Source organism: Poecilia formosa, unplaced genomic scaffold (assembly GCF_000485575.1).
Source record: "Poecilia formosa unplaced genomic scaffold, Poecilia_formosa-5.1.2 Scaffold765, whole genome shotgun sequence".
NCBI classification, from domain to species: domain Eukaryota; kingdom Metazoa; phylum Chordata; class Actinopteri; order Cyprinodontiformes; family Poeciliidae; genus Poecilia; species Poecilia formosa.
The window spans coordinates 75,230-90,809 of record NW_006800704.1 but is presented as its reverse complement, the minus strand read 5'-3'; the positions used below and the strand labels follow the sequence as shown (position 1 = coordinate 90,809).

General features: G+C 37.1%; 2 protein-coding genes across 4 annotated transcripts in view; one reads left to right on the top strand and one right to left on the bottom strand.

Moving 5' to 3' along the window:
• The window catches only part of cep152 (centrosomal protein 152), an 18,051-nt gene extending 9,950 nt beyond the window's left edge, over positions 1–8,101 (bottom strand). Inside the window, exons 1-12 of one of the 2 annotated variants that reach the window (XM_007543114.2) lie at positions 7,489–8,101; positions 7,251–7,350; positions 4,728–4,837; positions 4,587–4,647; positions 3,670–3,966; positions 3,416–3,575; positions 2,993–3,133; positions 2,779–2,918; positions 1,960–2,160; positions 1,712–1,859; positions 583–674; positions 308–471 (exon numbers count right to left, since the gene is read on the bottom strand). In XM_007543114.2, coding sequence (XP_007543176.1) covers positions 308–471; positions 583–674; positions 1,712–1,859; positions 1,960–2,160; positions 2,779–2,918; positions 2,993–3,133; positions 3,416–3,575; positions 3,670–3,966; positions 4,587–4,647; positions 4,728–4,837; positions 7,251–7,337 — 1,601 coding nt within the window. In that variant the 5' untranslated portion in view covers positions 7,338–7,350; positions 7,489–8,101. The remainder of the gene's footprint in view (positions 1–307; positions 472–582; positions 675–1,711; positions 1,860–1,959; positions 2,161–2,778; positions 2,919–2,992; positions 3,134–3,415; positions 3,576–3,669; positions 3,967–4,586; positions 4,648–4,727; positions 4,838–7,250; positions 7,351–7,488) is intronic. The other variant, XM_016666664.1, reaches the window with a different exon arrangement.
• galk2 (galactokinase 2) lies at positions 7,417–15,580 on the top strand. Of its 2 annotated transcripts, XM_016666668.1 has the most exons (11): positions 7,417–7,433; positions 8,438–8,682; positions 8,771–8,859; positions 9,525–9,648; positions 9,765–9,858; positions 10,371–10,517; positions 10,919–11,017; positions 11,110–11,262; positions 12,215–12,425; positions 12,858–13,059; positions 14,000–15,580. In XM_016666668.1, the coding sequence occupies exons 2-11, from the start codon at positions 8,633–8,635 to the stop codon at positions 14,205–14,207; spliced, it is 1,377 nt and encodes a 458-aa protein (XP_016522154.1). In that variant the 5' UTR covers positions 7,417–7,433; positions 8,438–8,632; the 3' UTR covers positions 14,208–15,580. The 2 variants fall into 2 exon arrangements, with proteins under 2 accessions (XP_016522154.1, XP_007543175.1); XM_007543113.2 differs by lacking the exon at positions 7,417–7,433 and having other exon boundaries at positions 8,370–8,682.

Here is a 15,580-nt window from a genome sequence, read left to right as displayed (position 1 = left end):
TTTGATAGGTTTTCTGGCATTTAGTAAATACAAATCATTTTGGAATTCTAACTAATCTAAAACAAGTGAAGTTTAGTTTCATTTAACTTCAGATAGTCATAAAAAATCTCTTTTTTTGTTAAAAAAAAAATACCAGGTTTCAACTGTAAATTATGTTTTCCTAATTTTGCTTTTCATCTAATGTTTATTACAAAACTGCAGTTTGAATATCAAGCACTTTACTTGAAATTCAAGTAATTCTAACGGGTTTCAGGAAACCCTGTGTTAACCTCTGAGGCAGCGTAAAATCCCAGTGATCGCAGCCTACCTGTGAACTGTTCCGTTCTTCCTTTCGGGTTTCTTTAATCCCAGATCCATGCAGGATTCAGACAGCTGGTTCTCCCAGTCGTTACTGAGGTCAAACGCTATGGCGCCGTGTTTCAGGGCAGACTCATACAGCGTAATCTGCTCCTTCAGTTCAGCCATGTCCTCCTTTCAGGTGAACAAAAACAGGTTTAGGTTGACAGGTTTGCACAGCCCTGTCTCTGGAGAACATTTAACAGTAATTTAGTAGTAAGAAAATAAAGTAAATGGAAAGCACACCTGTAAAACTTTGTTTATGTTTTCGCTCAGTGTCTTGGCTGACTGAGCTTGTTGTAGTTTGATCTGCATTTGACTCATTTCCTGAACAGAATCTGAAGAAAAACAAGCAAAATTACTGAACAACTAAAACAAAAGAGTAACTAACCACATCAGGTTCAGCAAATGCCTGATATTTAATACATACAGCACTGTGACAAAGTATTTACTCATTTTTAATGGTTCAGGGAACAACATTGATGTTTCCAGTAACTAGCAATAAGTCAAGTTGGTGTGTATAAATTTCTTTTTTTGCAGAATTAACTTCACTTGGCTGCAACTAATGATTATTTCTGACGACTAATCAATTAGTTCCATTAAAAATTTACACATTCTACAGATTTTCCATTTAATCATCTGGTTCTTTCAGCAAATTACCTTTTTTGGAGTCTTTATAATCTAGTTAACGATTACACTGCAAAAACACAAAATCTTACCAAGAATTGTTGGTCTAGTCTCAGTAAACTTGAAATAAGACAAACTAAGTTAAAAGTAACGTTTCAACAAGATAAAGGAGTTTGTTTTAAGTAAATATGTCCTTAATATTGATCAAAGTGTTGTTTCATTGGCAGATTATTTAGTTTATAACATTTTTCCCATGTTTACAGGTTAATTTATCTGCCTATAGAACTAGTCTGAATCCTCGAAGTTAGTCTCATTTCCAGTGTAGTTATATTTTGCGTTTTTGCAGTGTATTTCAACTTTGATTCTGAATTTCTCTGGATCAGAGCGTGATGTGTTGGTCTAAGAGGTCTTCTAGCCTACTTCATGCTGTCAGACGGGTTTTGTTGAAGTCAGGCAGTAATTGGGCCTGGATGTGGCGACTGACACTGAACTCAGTTTTCATAAAAAATAAAAATAAAAAATCACAGCAAATTCACAATTTAACAAGGAAAGTGGGGCAATGACTTTTTCTTAATGAGTAAAATCATAATTTGATAACCTCATTTTGTATTTACATGTTATCTTTGTCTGATATCAAAAGGTATTTGACGATCCAAGACATTTTCTGCAAAATGTCTCAGAAGAAAACGAAGGAAATCTGTGAGGGTGTAAATACTTTTCCCAGCACATATCTGGACTCGTTACTGACTCGTCTGCAGCAGCTTGGCACATTGTTGCTGACTCTCTTCGAGGCGCTGGCTCAGAGAATTGACGATTCTGGCTCTCTCCAGCTGCTCTTCTTCTCTCTGGCACTCCAGCTGCTGAACTTGCTGCTGCAACTTCTGACTAACATCAACCTAGAAGCAGGAAAGCAAACAAGAGCAACACAAAAACCACACTTATGATGTTTCTGCACAAACCGTTGATGAATAAATTGTTCCAAATAAAATTACTGACCTGGTCGTTCAAAGCCTGGGAGGTGGAGTCGAGTTTTTGCTGCACGGCCAGCAGCGCCGCGTCGTGCTGCTCCTTCATGACAGCGAGGTCTCTGTCGTGCTGCTGCCGCGCTCTGGACAGCGTGTCAGAGCGGCAAAGCTCCAGCATCTGCTGCTTCATGCTGTCCACTGCAGCGTCAGCAACCTTCAGCTTCTTCATGTTCTGCAACACGAAACGCTTCGGCTTTAAGCAGAACACCTGATTTATTCAGCAAATGATTTCAATGACAGAATATTTAAAGCAAAGGAAGGAAGAACATCAGCTTAAATTACTTAATGTGCATTATTTCTGCATATCGAAGGTATTGTTTTCAACAGCAGTTTACAAATGCTACATAAAGCAATTTTAAATGACAACATTATCAGTTTTATGACAGCATATTAGGGCCACTGCAGGCAGAAAAAAGGAGTACATTTCTGCAACAACAAAAAAAAACCTCAGAAATTTTCTTGAAATCTCATTGTTTTTTTTGTTTGTTTTTTTTAGATTTTTTCAGAAAATCTCAAAAGTTAATCTCAGAAAAAGTTCTGAGATTAACTTCAGACATTTTTAAATTTTGAATTTTTTCAAGCAGATTTTCAATTTTGAACCTCAGAATTTTTTTAAAGAAAATTTCTGAAATTTCAGAGTTTTTTGGCAAAAATGTACTCCTTTTTTCTATCTACAATGATCCTAATACATTGTTGTACAGTTTAATGATTGTTGATGGAAGACTAGCAAATAAACTAAGCAATAAGCAGTAGGGATGAAGAGGTGAAACAGCGTCGTTGAAACGTTTACCTCCTGGTCTTTCTCTTTCAGGATCTGGACCTGCTGCTCCAGAGCCTTCAGTTTGTTTTGCATCTGAGTTTCTCCTTTCTTCGCTTCTTCAATCAATCGACTCGACTCCCTGAAACTTACCGCCAGGCCATCTTTTTCATCTGTTAAAAATAACAGCAGGCTCTCATGTATGTGGTTATTTTCATAGTGTGCAGACAAACAGAGTGAAACTAACCTTTGACGATTGCAAACTGATGCTCGATGTATCTCATATTTCGGCGTGAATCCTCCAGTTTCCGCTCCAGGTCTTCGATTTGCCTCTGCTGAGCTTTGTTTAACACCTGCAGCTGCGCGACCTGCTCCTTGTCTGCAGTTTCTGAAACGCCACAGACATTTGAATCCCCAAATTATTCACAGTTTTAATAAAAGCAGTATTTTTAAAATACTCCGGATTGTAAGGCATCTGTCGTTTTTTTTTAATAAAATTAAAGGGTCTTAAGGTCGCCTTATAGTCCAGAAAATACGGTAGGCTATTAGTTGGTAAGGCTTTTCAATCCTCAGCATTTCACCAACATTAAAACTTCAAAAAGAAAAAAACAAGACAATAAAACCAGCAGTTCTTTAATGCAACATCAAAACACAGATCACTGAAACTTACGTTGGGTCGAATCAAGAAATTCCCTCTGCAGCTGTTCAAATTGATCTTTTTGCTGAGCACTATGAGGGTTTAACAGTTTTGGCTGGTGGGCTGGATGCTGAGGGTTAAAATTGACCTTGAACTGATTGTTGCCATGGTCACTTGGTCCAGCGGTTAACTTCTGAGGATCAAAACACAGAAAAACTGTTTATTAACGCACATGGAACTAAAAACAAAAACTTCAGGATTTCTCCAGACAAAGGTGGATAACTCACTTGGAAATGGTTTCTGGTGTTGTTGTCGCCTTGGCACTGCGGACTCCTGTAGCCTCCGTCGCCGTTATAATCCAGATTGCTTCTGGTGCCGTCAGGGAACAACCGTGGGTCACACTCTGCAGAATAATCCCCGGTCTCTGCATATTCATCCGAGTCCATGTTTGTTCGATTTTCCTGAGCAAAGTGACGACCCTGGTCCCAGCCGGGAGGCAGACTGTGAGGCAGGTGTCCGTTAGCATGTCCGTCCTCGTACGCATACCCATCAGGCGAGCCGTGATTGTAGTCGACTTCGTAGGCCTTCAGAGAAACAGTAACAGTGTTACTGATCTGTTTTTCTTTTATTTACTTTGAATATTGGACAGAAATGATCTAATTAGGGCTGCAACCAACAATTATTTTAGTCATGGATTAATCAGATAGCAAAACTGGCAGATTTTTAATTTGTTCACTTATGTATTTTTCATACAGTATTACAAATACAAGAAAAGAAGCAAATAAATAATTTAGTTCCTTTTTTTATACAACAAAATGAACATTTATTGCCTAAAATGCAATAACAGATTTGCTTCAGCAAACGTTTGATCATTTGTAGCACAGGATGAATCTGCAGCTAAAACAAATACTTCTAACATCAACATGTGAAAAGCTCAGCTCTTTCTTGACTTGACATGATTGACATAATTTGGTAGCAAAAGGTGCTTAATAGCAGATTTTTATTTATAGAATTTGAATCAGGTGAAGCTAAAACTGCGACCTGAGGAGATTTGGGTAGAACACATCTATAAATATCTCCATATTAAATGCAAAATGTTTGTTAACAAGTAATCAATTACTGATTTGACGATTATTTGAATAATTGATTCATCGCGATTAATCGTTTCGGTCGTAGATTTAATACAAACACAAAGTAAGACAACCTGTGTGTGAGAGGTTGGATGCGAATGATCAGACCAATCCTGGTTCCACTTCGTCTGAGGGCTGAGAGAAAACAAAATCACTTTCAACCACTTCTTAAAGTCTCCAGACTGGACTGATGGGTGAACAGAAACACGCGCTACCTGCTGCCGGTGTTTTTATTGCTGTAGGTAGAGCACTCCAGCTCAGGGGAGGAGGAGTCTCTGCTGTCTTCCAGCATGTCATCTGGTAAGTCGGTGAGCAGCTTGTGCAGCTGCAGAGACACGACACATGGAGATTAGTCAGCAAGGTTGCTCAGCAACAAAGTTATAAACTAACACAGTGTAAAGAAATAACACAGAGAGCCGATCAATGACGACGTGAGAAGCAGCAAGGCGAGGCGGCACTTTGTTTGTTTTCTCATAAGTGACAGAAGGTATTTTCTGATCTTCCTAAATGTTTTATGAAGATTCTGAAACTAAACTAAAAAAATTTATTTGTTTTGAAATGATAGTCGTTCAACTAACTAACCAGAGGTTTTCAAATGTGCACATTTTTACTTGAATCAGTAATAAAATGCCTGCCTTATTTATACATTTTTGCACCTTTAAAAAAGCTGAGAAAGTTTTGTGTCAGTAAACAGGCTTTCAGAAACGAGCAGAACCTGCTGGACTTACTTCCCACAAAGATTCCTGAATATTCCTCAGATCCTCGACTCTGTCCACGACCGACGGACCCATATCACCACAATTACACATCTATAAAAAATCCTCCGCTTCCATCTATACCACCAACATATCCTAATACATTTGCGGAGATGACCTCCTGTGTGAAACATTCAAAGTGCGCCCGGCATGTCGTCGGCTTCCTGTGACATCACTGCGTTTCGCTCCCAAAGACCTCCATTGTTCAGAAAAAAAACATATAGCAGGGTTAACTGGAGCAGAAACATTCCAGTTACTGGCAGCAAACGAGTTCCCCTTGACCAGTTGTGTGTAATAAGTAGGTTACTACGAATTGATAAAATAAAATGAACTCGGAGGGAAGAAGTTAGTTTTAAATCTAATCAGCAAGCAGCTCAGCAACATTTCTTCCCTCCTAACTCGAGCTCAAATGGGGTCAAGAGTGGAAACGAATCGACTCAGAGGAAGGAGAAAGTAGGGAGGCTGCAGGGCAGAGCGAGTTTCAGCGGGACACACCTGGAAGGAGGCCTCTCCACCGAGCCAATAATAGCTCAGACACATGGACTAACAGATTGTGGGTGTGAACAGCTAAGTGGAGGTGGGCCTGTCAGAGGGTGGCTGTGATTTGTGACATTCAAACAATGAACACTTTACTGCGTCTACAAACAGCAGAGAACAACCTGGTAGATTTATCATTTACAATCACAATCCAACAGCAGTGGACAGCTCTCCCTGTTAGGCCGGTAGCAATAAATCAATTAATTAATCGCATGATAAATAAAGATGAGCTCAATCATTTCTATTTGCATGATTTATCATTTTTCTCTCTTACCAAAACCTGGAGGACAAAAGCCTGTGGTCTGGTGTTTTGGCCTAAACTTTCCCTCAAACTCTTTTGAAGGAACATTTTGACTACATAGGTAATTCATGTTTTAATCTGAAGTTTTTTTTCTATTATTTATTTTGTATATTTAAAATGTCTTCCAGTTCCAGTGTTAAATATTACTTATATTAGATTTTATTACTTGAAAATGGTCTCAAAACACCAGTATTATCGTTTATTGCAATAACTTCTGGGACAATTTATTGTCCAGCAAAATTTCTTATCATGACAGGCCAACTTTCACTTTCTCTAATTGTTCTTTGCACAATTTTATCTAATTTTTTATCTCAATACACTTCAGTTTTATGTACCAGGACAGCCTTCTCACACTGCCAAAATCAAAGGTGTTGATGATACCAGTGTGTTTGACTGGATGACAGCAGACCCAATGATGCAGATTAACTGAAAACCATCATAAAAGCAACCCAGACTTCCTTAACACCTCAGCAGAGCCACATGGTGACTGGACTGGCTGCACAGATGCAGTAATTCATGTAAAAGAAGCTTCAACAACATGTGGAGTACATTTACTGTTGCCAAGCTTGAGTTACTGACTGATATCTTGAATACCGCTTCAGCATCGTCTTTTCCATACAACACCATCTGTTTTAAAAAGTCTACCAGTCTCTCTTGCCCAAAGCAACGATGTTGCCAACTCCGTACTTCAAGCAGGAACGGTGCTATAAACCTTTATAGTTTCCACCCAATTTCTCCGGATGTAATGGTAGCCATTATGACCAAATAAAAAGTGATCCGACTCAGTTGCACATCCCTGGGATCGCGAATCCAATATTTTTATTTCTAATAACTGCAGTATTTTTCTGTTATAGTAGTATATTATTATTATTGCTATTATTGTTGTTATTGTTAATCTTGTTTTTAACATGTTAAAAACTTTTTTGATATGAACTTTTATACTGATGCTGCTAACTGACCTAAACCTGGAAATGTATAGTCATTTAATGTCATTAAGACAGAATAAAAAAAAAAAAAAACAATTAGATGCAGTTATCGTATGTATTTAAATTTGTAGATCCAAATAAATAGCCATGGTAGAAAGAGCCGAATATTAAGCTGAGGAAAATAGGTCCTTTAACACTGTGACATGCTATGTTTTGCACCTCTTGTTCTCTGGCGTAGTCCTCCTGGTCGTATTCATCTTCCTCATGTTGAGTCTGAAGGGCAGCGCTGTCAAAATCAATGGACATGTTGCACTGCCTGCTTGGAAAGAAGAGTAAACAGTCTGGTCAGCTCGGTACGCTGCAGCAGTGTAGTCAGGCGTTAACTTAAAAGATAAGTAAAATGTATGTTAAATTGAATTTTTGTTGTCACAAGCAGATATGTATATTAATAACTTACCAAGTGGAAGGGGTAAAAAACTTGGAAGTTCCTTTTAGTAGCTCATCCAAGATGTTGTAGAGTGTTGAGTGTTGAGCATGCTGCTGTTTACATTATAAAGCAGCGATTTAAAAAAAACTTAGTTGCTTTTTTACATTAACAAAAGCATAAAACCTTTTCACATAGAACGGTATCTGTAGACGGCGATTATTTTTGCTAGTGCAGAGTTTAACAAAACTTTCCGAGCAGTTCTCCGGGGAGTAAACTCTAAAATCAGAAGCTAACAGTAGTTAGCCAGCTAACTAGCTTGTTGAACATACGCGTGACGTCGACTCCCCCTCTTTGAAAACTCGCGCGCATTAGCAGCGCCAAACCCTCGCGGATGTAAACAGGAAAAAAGAAAAATGCTGCCCAAAAACTTTATGCAGTTTCATGACGAAGCATAAATTCTGTTATTTCACTGGTTTAGTCATTAAAATTACGTCCACTTAGTCGAACAGACACGCCAGAAATGTTTTTGTTCTCTTTCTAATTCCGGGAATAGTCTAGGTTAGCAACGTCTCCATAGTAACAGCTTTACTGGAATTATGGGTAGGGTAGTTCTTGGTATGTTGTACTGATAGTTGGCTCCATACACGCTCCGAGAGCGAATAGTTTTATTTTATCATTCCATGTTTTTTTAGATAACAGATATTTTCTTTTCTTATGATCAGTAGTAAGTAACAAACTCAAATAAATCATAAAACTAAAAATATTTGGCCTAAAATAATCTTGAATTATAGTCTTTATTGGGCTCGCCATATTATAACCTGTATACTAGGAATACTTACTCATTATTCTTTCAGAAATTACTTCAGACTGGAGGTTATTAATAAAATAATGCTGAAATGTCCAGTTTGAAGTCGCTTCGCTTTCTACGGTGGCCAGTGTAGGTCATTTCTCTTTCCATTTCCGCGTCTTGGCTCTGCAGCTGTTCCTGAGTCAGCTCCCTAATCAAACAGCAGCTAAATGGAATGAGTAAATGTGGCTTCAGCATATCGGAGGTCAGCGGTTTCATATCCGGGATTTCTGTGGGACAGTCAGCTGACAGCAGTCAGGCTGCTGTGTGAGTGAGAACTTCGACAAGAAACTGATTAAAAACCAAGTAATCTCTGATCAAGTAAACATGGCATCTAATCCACCCAAACTGAAGATTGAGATAACTTCCAATGAAAGGTGAGAAGCAATGAATGGGACCGATTGTCCGGTGTTGAAATGAGCAATGCATGCTTACCAATTTTTTTTTTATTTTCTTCATGCGCAGGCTGAAAAACTTGAAGGATCATTTTGAAGCAAAGTTTGGAGAATCTCCTCTCTTCTATGCATGTGCACCTGGAAGGGTAAATCTAATAGGTAATTTAATAACTTAAAAGGTCATTTCAGACTTTGACCACCTTGAAGTTTTACTACATGTCAATTTTGTTCCCTTTTTTATATTCAGATTGTTCTGTGTCACTAAATGAGGTTGTCTAAACCCATTAAACCAAATTTAACATGTTAAACTGCTGAGGTTTTTCTATACATTATGAAAGTACTAACACGGTACTCCCAGTATTTTTTTATTTGTTGTACATTTAATTTGTTCATTTGATTTTTATTTAACATAATATGTAATGGTACATAACTATGAAGTGGAAAGTCAAAGATATGAGTGAATTTTGTTTTACTTTTTACGAAATAAAAATATAAATGTATGACATGTAATAAATACTTTCTAGAACAATTTTTCAATGAAACATTGGATTTATAATTAAATTGAATGAGACAAAGTTGGACTCTGTTTACTAAGTCGATTAAATTGGTTACAATTGTCAAAGCAGTTTTAGTCTGACACAAAAGTAAAAAGTTAAAACCTTAAAGAAATTTAACAAACACCTAAATACTTTGGATAACTAATCAGAGATTTTAGATAGGGGTATTTCTAGTATTATAGAACTCGAGTAGCTAAAATATGGAACCAGAAGTTCCAAAACAATTGAATTATTTCAGATTAATTGTAAGTTATTATTTTTCACCAGGCGAACACATTGACTACTGTGGATACTCAGTCCTGCCGATGGCCATCGAGCAGAACATCCTGGCCGCCGTGTCTGTGAACAACTCCGGAACGATCCAGCTGGCAAACACAAATCCTCAGTACCAGTAAGACGCCAACAATTACTGCACTTTTATTTTATATTTTTGCAACTTTAATTAAGGATTTTCAAAAATATCGGTGCTGCTTTAAGTTTTTTTAAAGGCTTTTTGTTTATTTGCAGGGATTTTAAAGTGTCCTGCTCAGAGGACATCGTCATAGACAGAGAAAATCCAAAGTGGTATTATTATTTTCTCTGTGGAGTCAAAGGTATCCAGGTAAAACCGTGGCTAAAATAAATATGATTTAAAGCAAAAACGGTTGAATAAAAAAGCCATACATCTTCTTTTTTCAATGGCTGACGTTAAACTTCTCTTGTTTTAGGTCAGTTAGAATTAGCAAAATTATTTCTGTTTGCTAAATGACAAAATAATGAGAGAAATAATTTGTAAGATTCATCACTAAAACCAGAATTTTATATACAGAATGCTTGTTATTTATTTTATGCAATGATCAATGATGCTTTCATGGCTTTGAAAACTTCTGGTTAAATGGAGGCGCACTTCTAGATCTATTTTTACCCTATTTTATATAATTTATATTTGCTAAATAAGTTTGATTATTCTAACTGACCTGAAACAAAGAAAGTTTGATCGGCTTTAACTTCAGACAGTGAGAAGAAAATTTATTCTGTAAACTTTCTTTTTTAACTGTATTGTGTAGTTATTAAATGTAATGTTCTTTCACTATCCTACAGTATTTTATCTTGATCTGATTTTATTTTCTCCAGGAGAAGTTTGGGATCGGTCGTCTAGCTGGAATGTCTTGTGTTGTTGATGGAACCATTCCTCCCAGTTCTGGTCTGTCCAGTTCAAGTGCCTTAGTTTGCTGTTCTGGCCTCTTAACGATGGAGGCGAACCAGAAATCTCTTTCTAAGGTAAAAACAAAACAAAACAAAAAAAACTTGCTGTAGTTTGAAAATGTTCTCAAAACAACAGTATTATCATTTATCGTCGCATTAACTGGGATAATTTATCATTTTCCAGTGCTTTGTGTTGTTCCTGCCAACAAATTCCCAATAAAATATATTAAATTTGTAGTTTAATGCAAAAAAAATAAATAAAAAATCAGAAATCAAAATTTCAAAAGCTATGAATGCTGGGGCAAAGAAGTTCTTAAGTGGGGGGCAAAAACCCAAGAAAATTATCCATCAAATTAAGACAATCCCTTTGTGCGCTTGCCTTTCCATTCCTCAATGTAAGGAAGTATTTTGTGGAGCGTTTATGAGTGTTTATTGCTTCTTTACTCTGTTTTAGTCCTCTGTAATCTCCCCTAAAGGTGGATCTGGCTGAGATATGCACCAAAAGTGAGCGCTACATCGGGACAGAGGGAGGAGGCATGGACCAGTCCATTTCATTCCTGGCAGAGAAGGGAACTGTATGAAGCTGTTTTTTTCCCCACCACTGCGATGTTTCTACATTCAGATGGTTAATGTTTATTGAAATGACAGAATTTCAACCACTTATCAGGCGAAGCTGATAGAGTTCCAGCCTCTGAGGGCCACCGATGTCCAGCTCCCAGACGGGGCCGTGTTTGTGATCTCCAACTGCTGTGTTGAGATGAACAAAGCTGCTTCTTCTCACTACAACATCCGGGTGGTGGAATGTCGGATTGCAACAAAGGTGCATCTGAAGCTGAAACAAGCTGAAAAAAGCATTGCTTTCTTTCATCCTGAATTTGTAATCTTACAGTATTTTAGGCATTTCCCTGCTTCAGCACACATGGTTTCAGTTGATGTCTGGTCAACAGGCTGAATACTCTGAATGGGGTGTGTGGAAGCAGGGAAAAATCTAAAATATGCATTTTAGATTGGGAAACACTGATCTAATATAGTAACAACCTACCAGGGATGCAAGTTATCGATTAATGAGTTAATCTGAAGTTGATTGCTCTCATCTATCGACTAGCGATTAGCTACTTTAAAAGTGGCTACTCTTGTATCAACTGGACCGACTAACTTTCCATAACATGAAGAACTACATTTTTCAAAAAGAAGCACATTATTATATGTTAACTTTCTGTGTTAGCTTTGCTAAATGCTAACACAAAAGTGTTTTTCTCACATTATTGCACTTAGAAAGCCCTCAAAATAAACCGCGCTTATATTCCTTACGTCATTTGCCATTATTTTTGCAATTTTTCTGAGCTATAGGTTCATAGCAAATCATTAACTATTGGTCGAAAAGCTGACGCTGTTCTGTCATGCAGCTCGACTGAATGACCGCTATTCTTAAGTTGACAACTAAAGAAGCTTGGCAGGTGTTAATATTTCAAAACAGCACTGCTTAAAGCGCAGCTAGCGTTCAACAGCAGACTCTGTTTTCGACCGCTTTCCTTTCCAGTTACGGCATGGTCGCCGCCATCTTTAATTCTGTAGCAAGGGCTCCGCTTAAGGATGACCAGCGGCGCCCTCTGCTGGATGGCGGCTAAACTGCAACGCTGAAAGAATGTCTAGCGGACATTATTAGTTAATCGAATGGAAAAAAAAATCTAATAAATAATTAATAGTTATTTGATTGATTGCTTACATCCCTAGTTTACACAACTTCATGGTATGTTAAATGTTTGGCGCAGATGTTGGCGAAGGCTCGAGGTCTGGATCCAAGCAGGTTGATGAAGCTTTCTCAGGTTCAGACGGAGCTGAAGGCCTCCCTGGAGGAGATGCTGGCCCTGGTGGACGAGGTGCTGCATCCTGAGCCGTACAGTTGTGAGGAGATATGTAAAGTTCTGGGCATCTCCACCGAGCAGATGTGCACAGAGCTGCTGAGCGCTAACACTCAGCATGGTGGGTAACTGAACACATCTGCACAATCTGGAGTGAAGTCACCCGATTTAGTCAAACATCTTTGGTATAATTGAAGCAACCAGTATCCAGTAATGTTGCTCACAAATCAGCCATTTAGGGCTGCAGTTAGTGATTATTTTAGTAATCAATTATTTTGTCAATTAATCAAAATGTCTGATTCTGAAGATTTTTCATTGAGAAAATGTGATTAAAATCGGAAATTGAATTCATTATGATATTGCCCAGCCCTATTTTCAATATTAAACAACAATTAAGTTGGGTCACACTTAAAATGACTCAATATCACAGTTTGTTCTGTATATTAAAAAAAATGGAAAATTATATTTAACCCCACAAAACTGTGGATTTTTCTAAATCAGACCATTAAAATGATTAATTTTAAGTTGTTTTTTTTTTCTATTTGTTTCTCAGTAACAAACTTCAAGCTTCACCAGCGAGCCAAGCATGTGTACGGTGAAGCTGAACGCGTGATGAGGTTTAAAAGCATTTGCGACGCTGGAGCTGCAGGATCCATAGCGCTGCTGGGAGAGCTGATGAACCAGAGCCATGCGAGCTGCAGAGACCAGTACGAGTGCAGCTGCCCAGAACTGGACCAGCTGGTGGACATCTGTCTGTGAGTACAGGAAGACAAACCAACACAAAAAAAGACATTTTTAAATAAATAAACTGGAATAAAATAAAAATTCATGAATTTGGTAGCTGAAAAATATTTGATTCTATTATAATGTCAATAGATGATTCTAGTAAATGAAGTTCAATTTTTAGGGGTTGTTTTGGATCATAAAACGAAAACTCTGAATCTATTGGACTTCTAAATAAATATATAGAATAATCATATGCTTTTGTTTTTTTCATATCTGATTTATTGCATAGAGATTTGGGGCAACACATATGGATTATTAAAAAAGATTCTGTCTTAAATTTCAAAAGTTTGACATTAATTTTCTGACATCAAAAGTCAGAATTCTCTGGTTAAAATCAGAATTTTGAGGAAAAAAATGCCAGAATTCCTTTCTTTTAGTTTTCTGTCCCTATTGTAGGACACAGCATTAAAAAAACTTTGTCCTTAGTGTCATTTAGGAGTTTGAAGACTTCCTAAAAAATAATCTGTAAACTAAGCAACAAATAAACTCCTTCAGCTGAACTCATGTACCTCTAGTGCCACCTTGTGGTCAAACTTTGAAACTGTGTGTAATCAATATCAGTTTTTCTTTTTGACTTCATGAACAAAAAAGGCAAACTTTTTATTGTAATTTACTGAGTTACTGTATACCTAGTTCCTTTTACAAAAATCGTAAGTGTGCATTTTTATTTTTACTGCCCTGTGTTTTACAGCTAGCATGATCAATTTGCTCTCTCTCACACACACACACACACACACACACACAGGTCCAGCTATTGATTTCAGCTTTTACCACTGCAAGCGACTGACTCAGTAAAACCTCTTTCAGTTCAATAAAACAGTATCTCTCTCACATTGATTTTTCATAAAGATTAATGGCGCTGAAAGCTGCGCTGTAGTACCAACTCTTCGTTGTTTCTTCTGGTTGCAGGAAGTCGGGAGCCGTCGGCTCCAGGTTGACCGGAGCGGGCTGGGGAGGCTGTGCCGTTTCCATGGTTACCAGCGAGAAGGCGGCATCTTTCCTCCGAGCTGTCAGAGATGCTTACTACACGCCGGACCCGCGCAGAGCGGCGATGGAGAAACAAAGTCTGTTTGTGACGAAGCCGGCGGGCGGAGCTGCAGTCCTACTGGAGGAGTGAATTATACAACCGATGTTTACTTGTTTATTTTGCAAACAAATCAACTACAACAAATGCAAACTGTAATTTTTATTTTACATTCAGGAGGTGGAAATTAGGATGCTAATTTTTTTTTTTTTGCTTTTCTACAGATAAGGGCCAAATATACACTTTTGTGATATTTTCTAAAAATTAATCTGGGAGATGATGTCAGATGATTTTGTACCCAAAAATAAAATCAAGCTGTAAAATAAACTCTGTATTTGTAGTGTATAAAATACTGATGCACTTTATTAAGGGATAAGTAATGTACAAACAACTTTAATTAAAAGGCAAAAGAATAAAAACACACAGTTCAATTCGCTAAACCTAAAATAAAATGAATGGAAACTGTAATTTAAAAAAAAACAACTGGAAATTATGGTGCCAATTTCTTTTTTACTTTTCTACAAATGGTGACATATGGGCAAAATATCCATCTGTAAGTGTGATATGTATTTTTTTAAATTATTTTTTAAATTAATCTGGGAGATGATGTCAAATGATTTTCCACCCAAAAATAAAACCAAACTCAGAAAATGTTTTGCATTTGTAGTGTATACATTTCTGCTGCACTTCAAGAATAAATAAAGTAGAAAAAAGTTTAATCAAAAGGAAAATCATAACCTGGCAATATTATTTTTTTAAGACAAGTTTCAATTTGTGAAAACCTCTATATGGGTTTTGCCTTCTGGGCTGTTTAATTCACTAAACTAATCAAAACTATTTTTTAATATTGAGGGGCTGGGAATTATGGTGTTAATTTCTTTTTTACTCTTCCACATATGGTAAAACAGGAACAAAGAACTAAAAGAACAAATAAGGAACAAACCAAGGATGGATTTTAAAAAATGAAGAAAGAAGGTAGGACACAAGGAAGCAGCAATACATCATACTATTTTTCTCTATTATTATTATTTTTTTAATTCTTGTCCAGATCTGGAATATACTAAACTCAAATTCCAGATTGTGCAGGGACCCAGAAATTCCCCCAGACTTTCTGGTTTCACCAAACCCTTGACACGATTCACAGTATTAAAAAATGAGGTATGCTTCGTAACCATTTGAGCTTCAATTTACCCAAATAATTTTAAAAAAACTCAGTTTGTGCTTGTTTTGTCAGATCCATGCAAATATAAAGTATGTCACTGCAGTATTCAAACCTTTTGGATTTTTTTTTTTTACATTTTCTTACATTACAACAACAAACTTAAATGTATTTCATGTGAACGAGAAACATAAGAAAATATTGTGGCCACTTTTAATTTGATCCAGAAATTACATAATTAGTTAACAGAGTTAACTAATGTGTAATTAATAGAGGTATATGTTGTAAGAGCAAGGACTCCAAAACT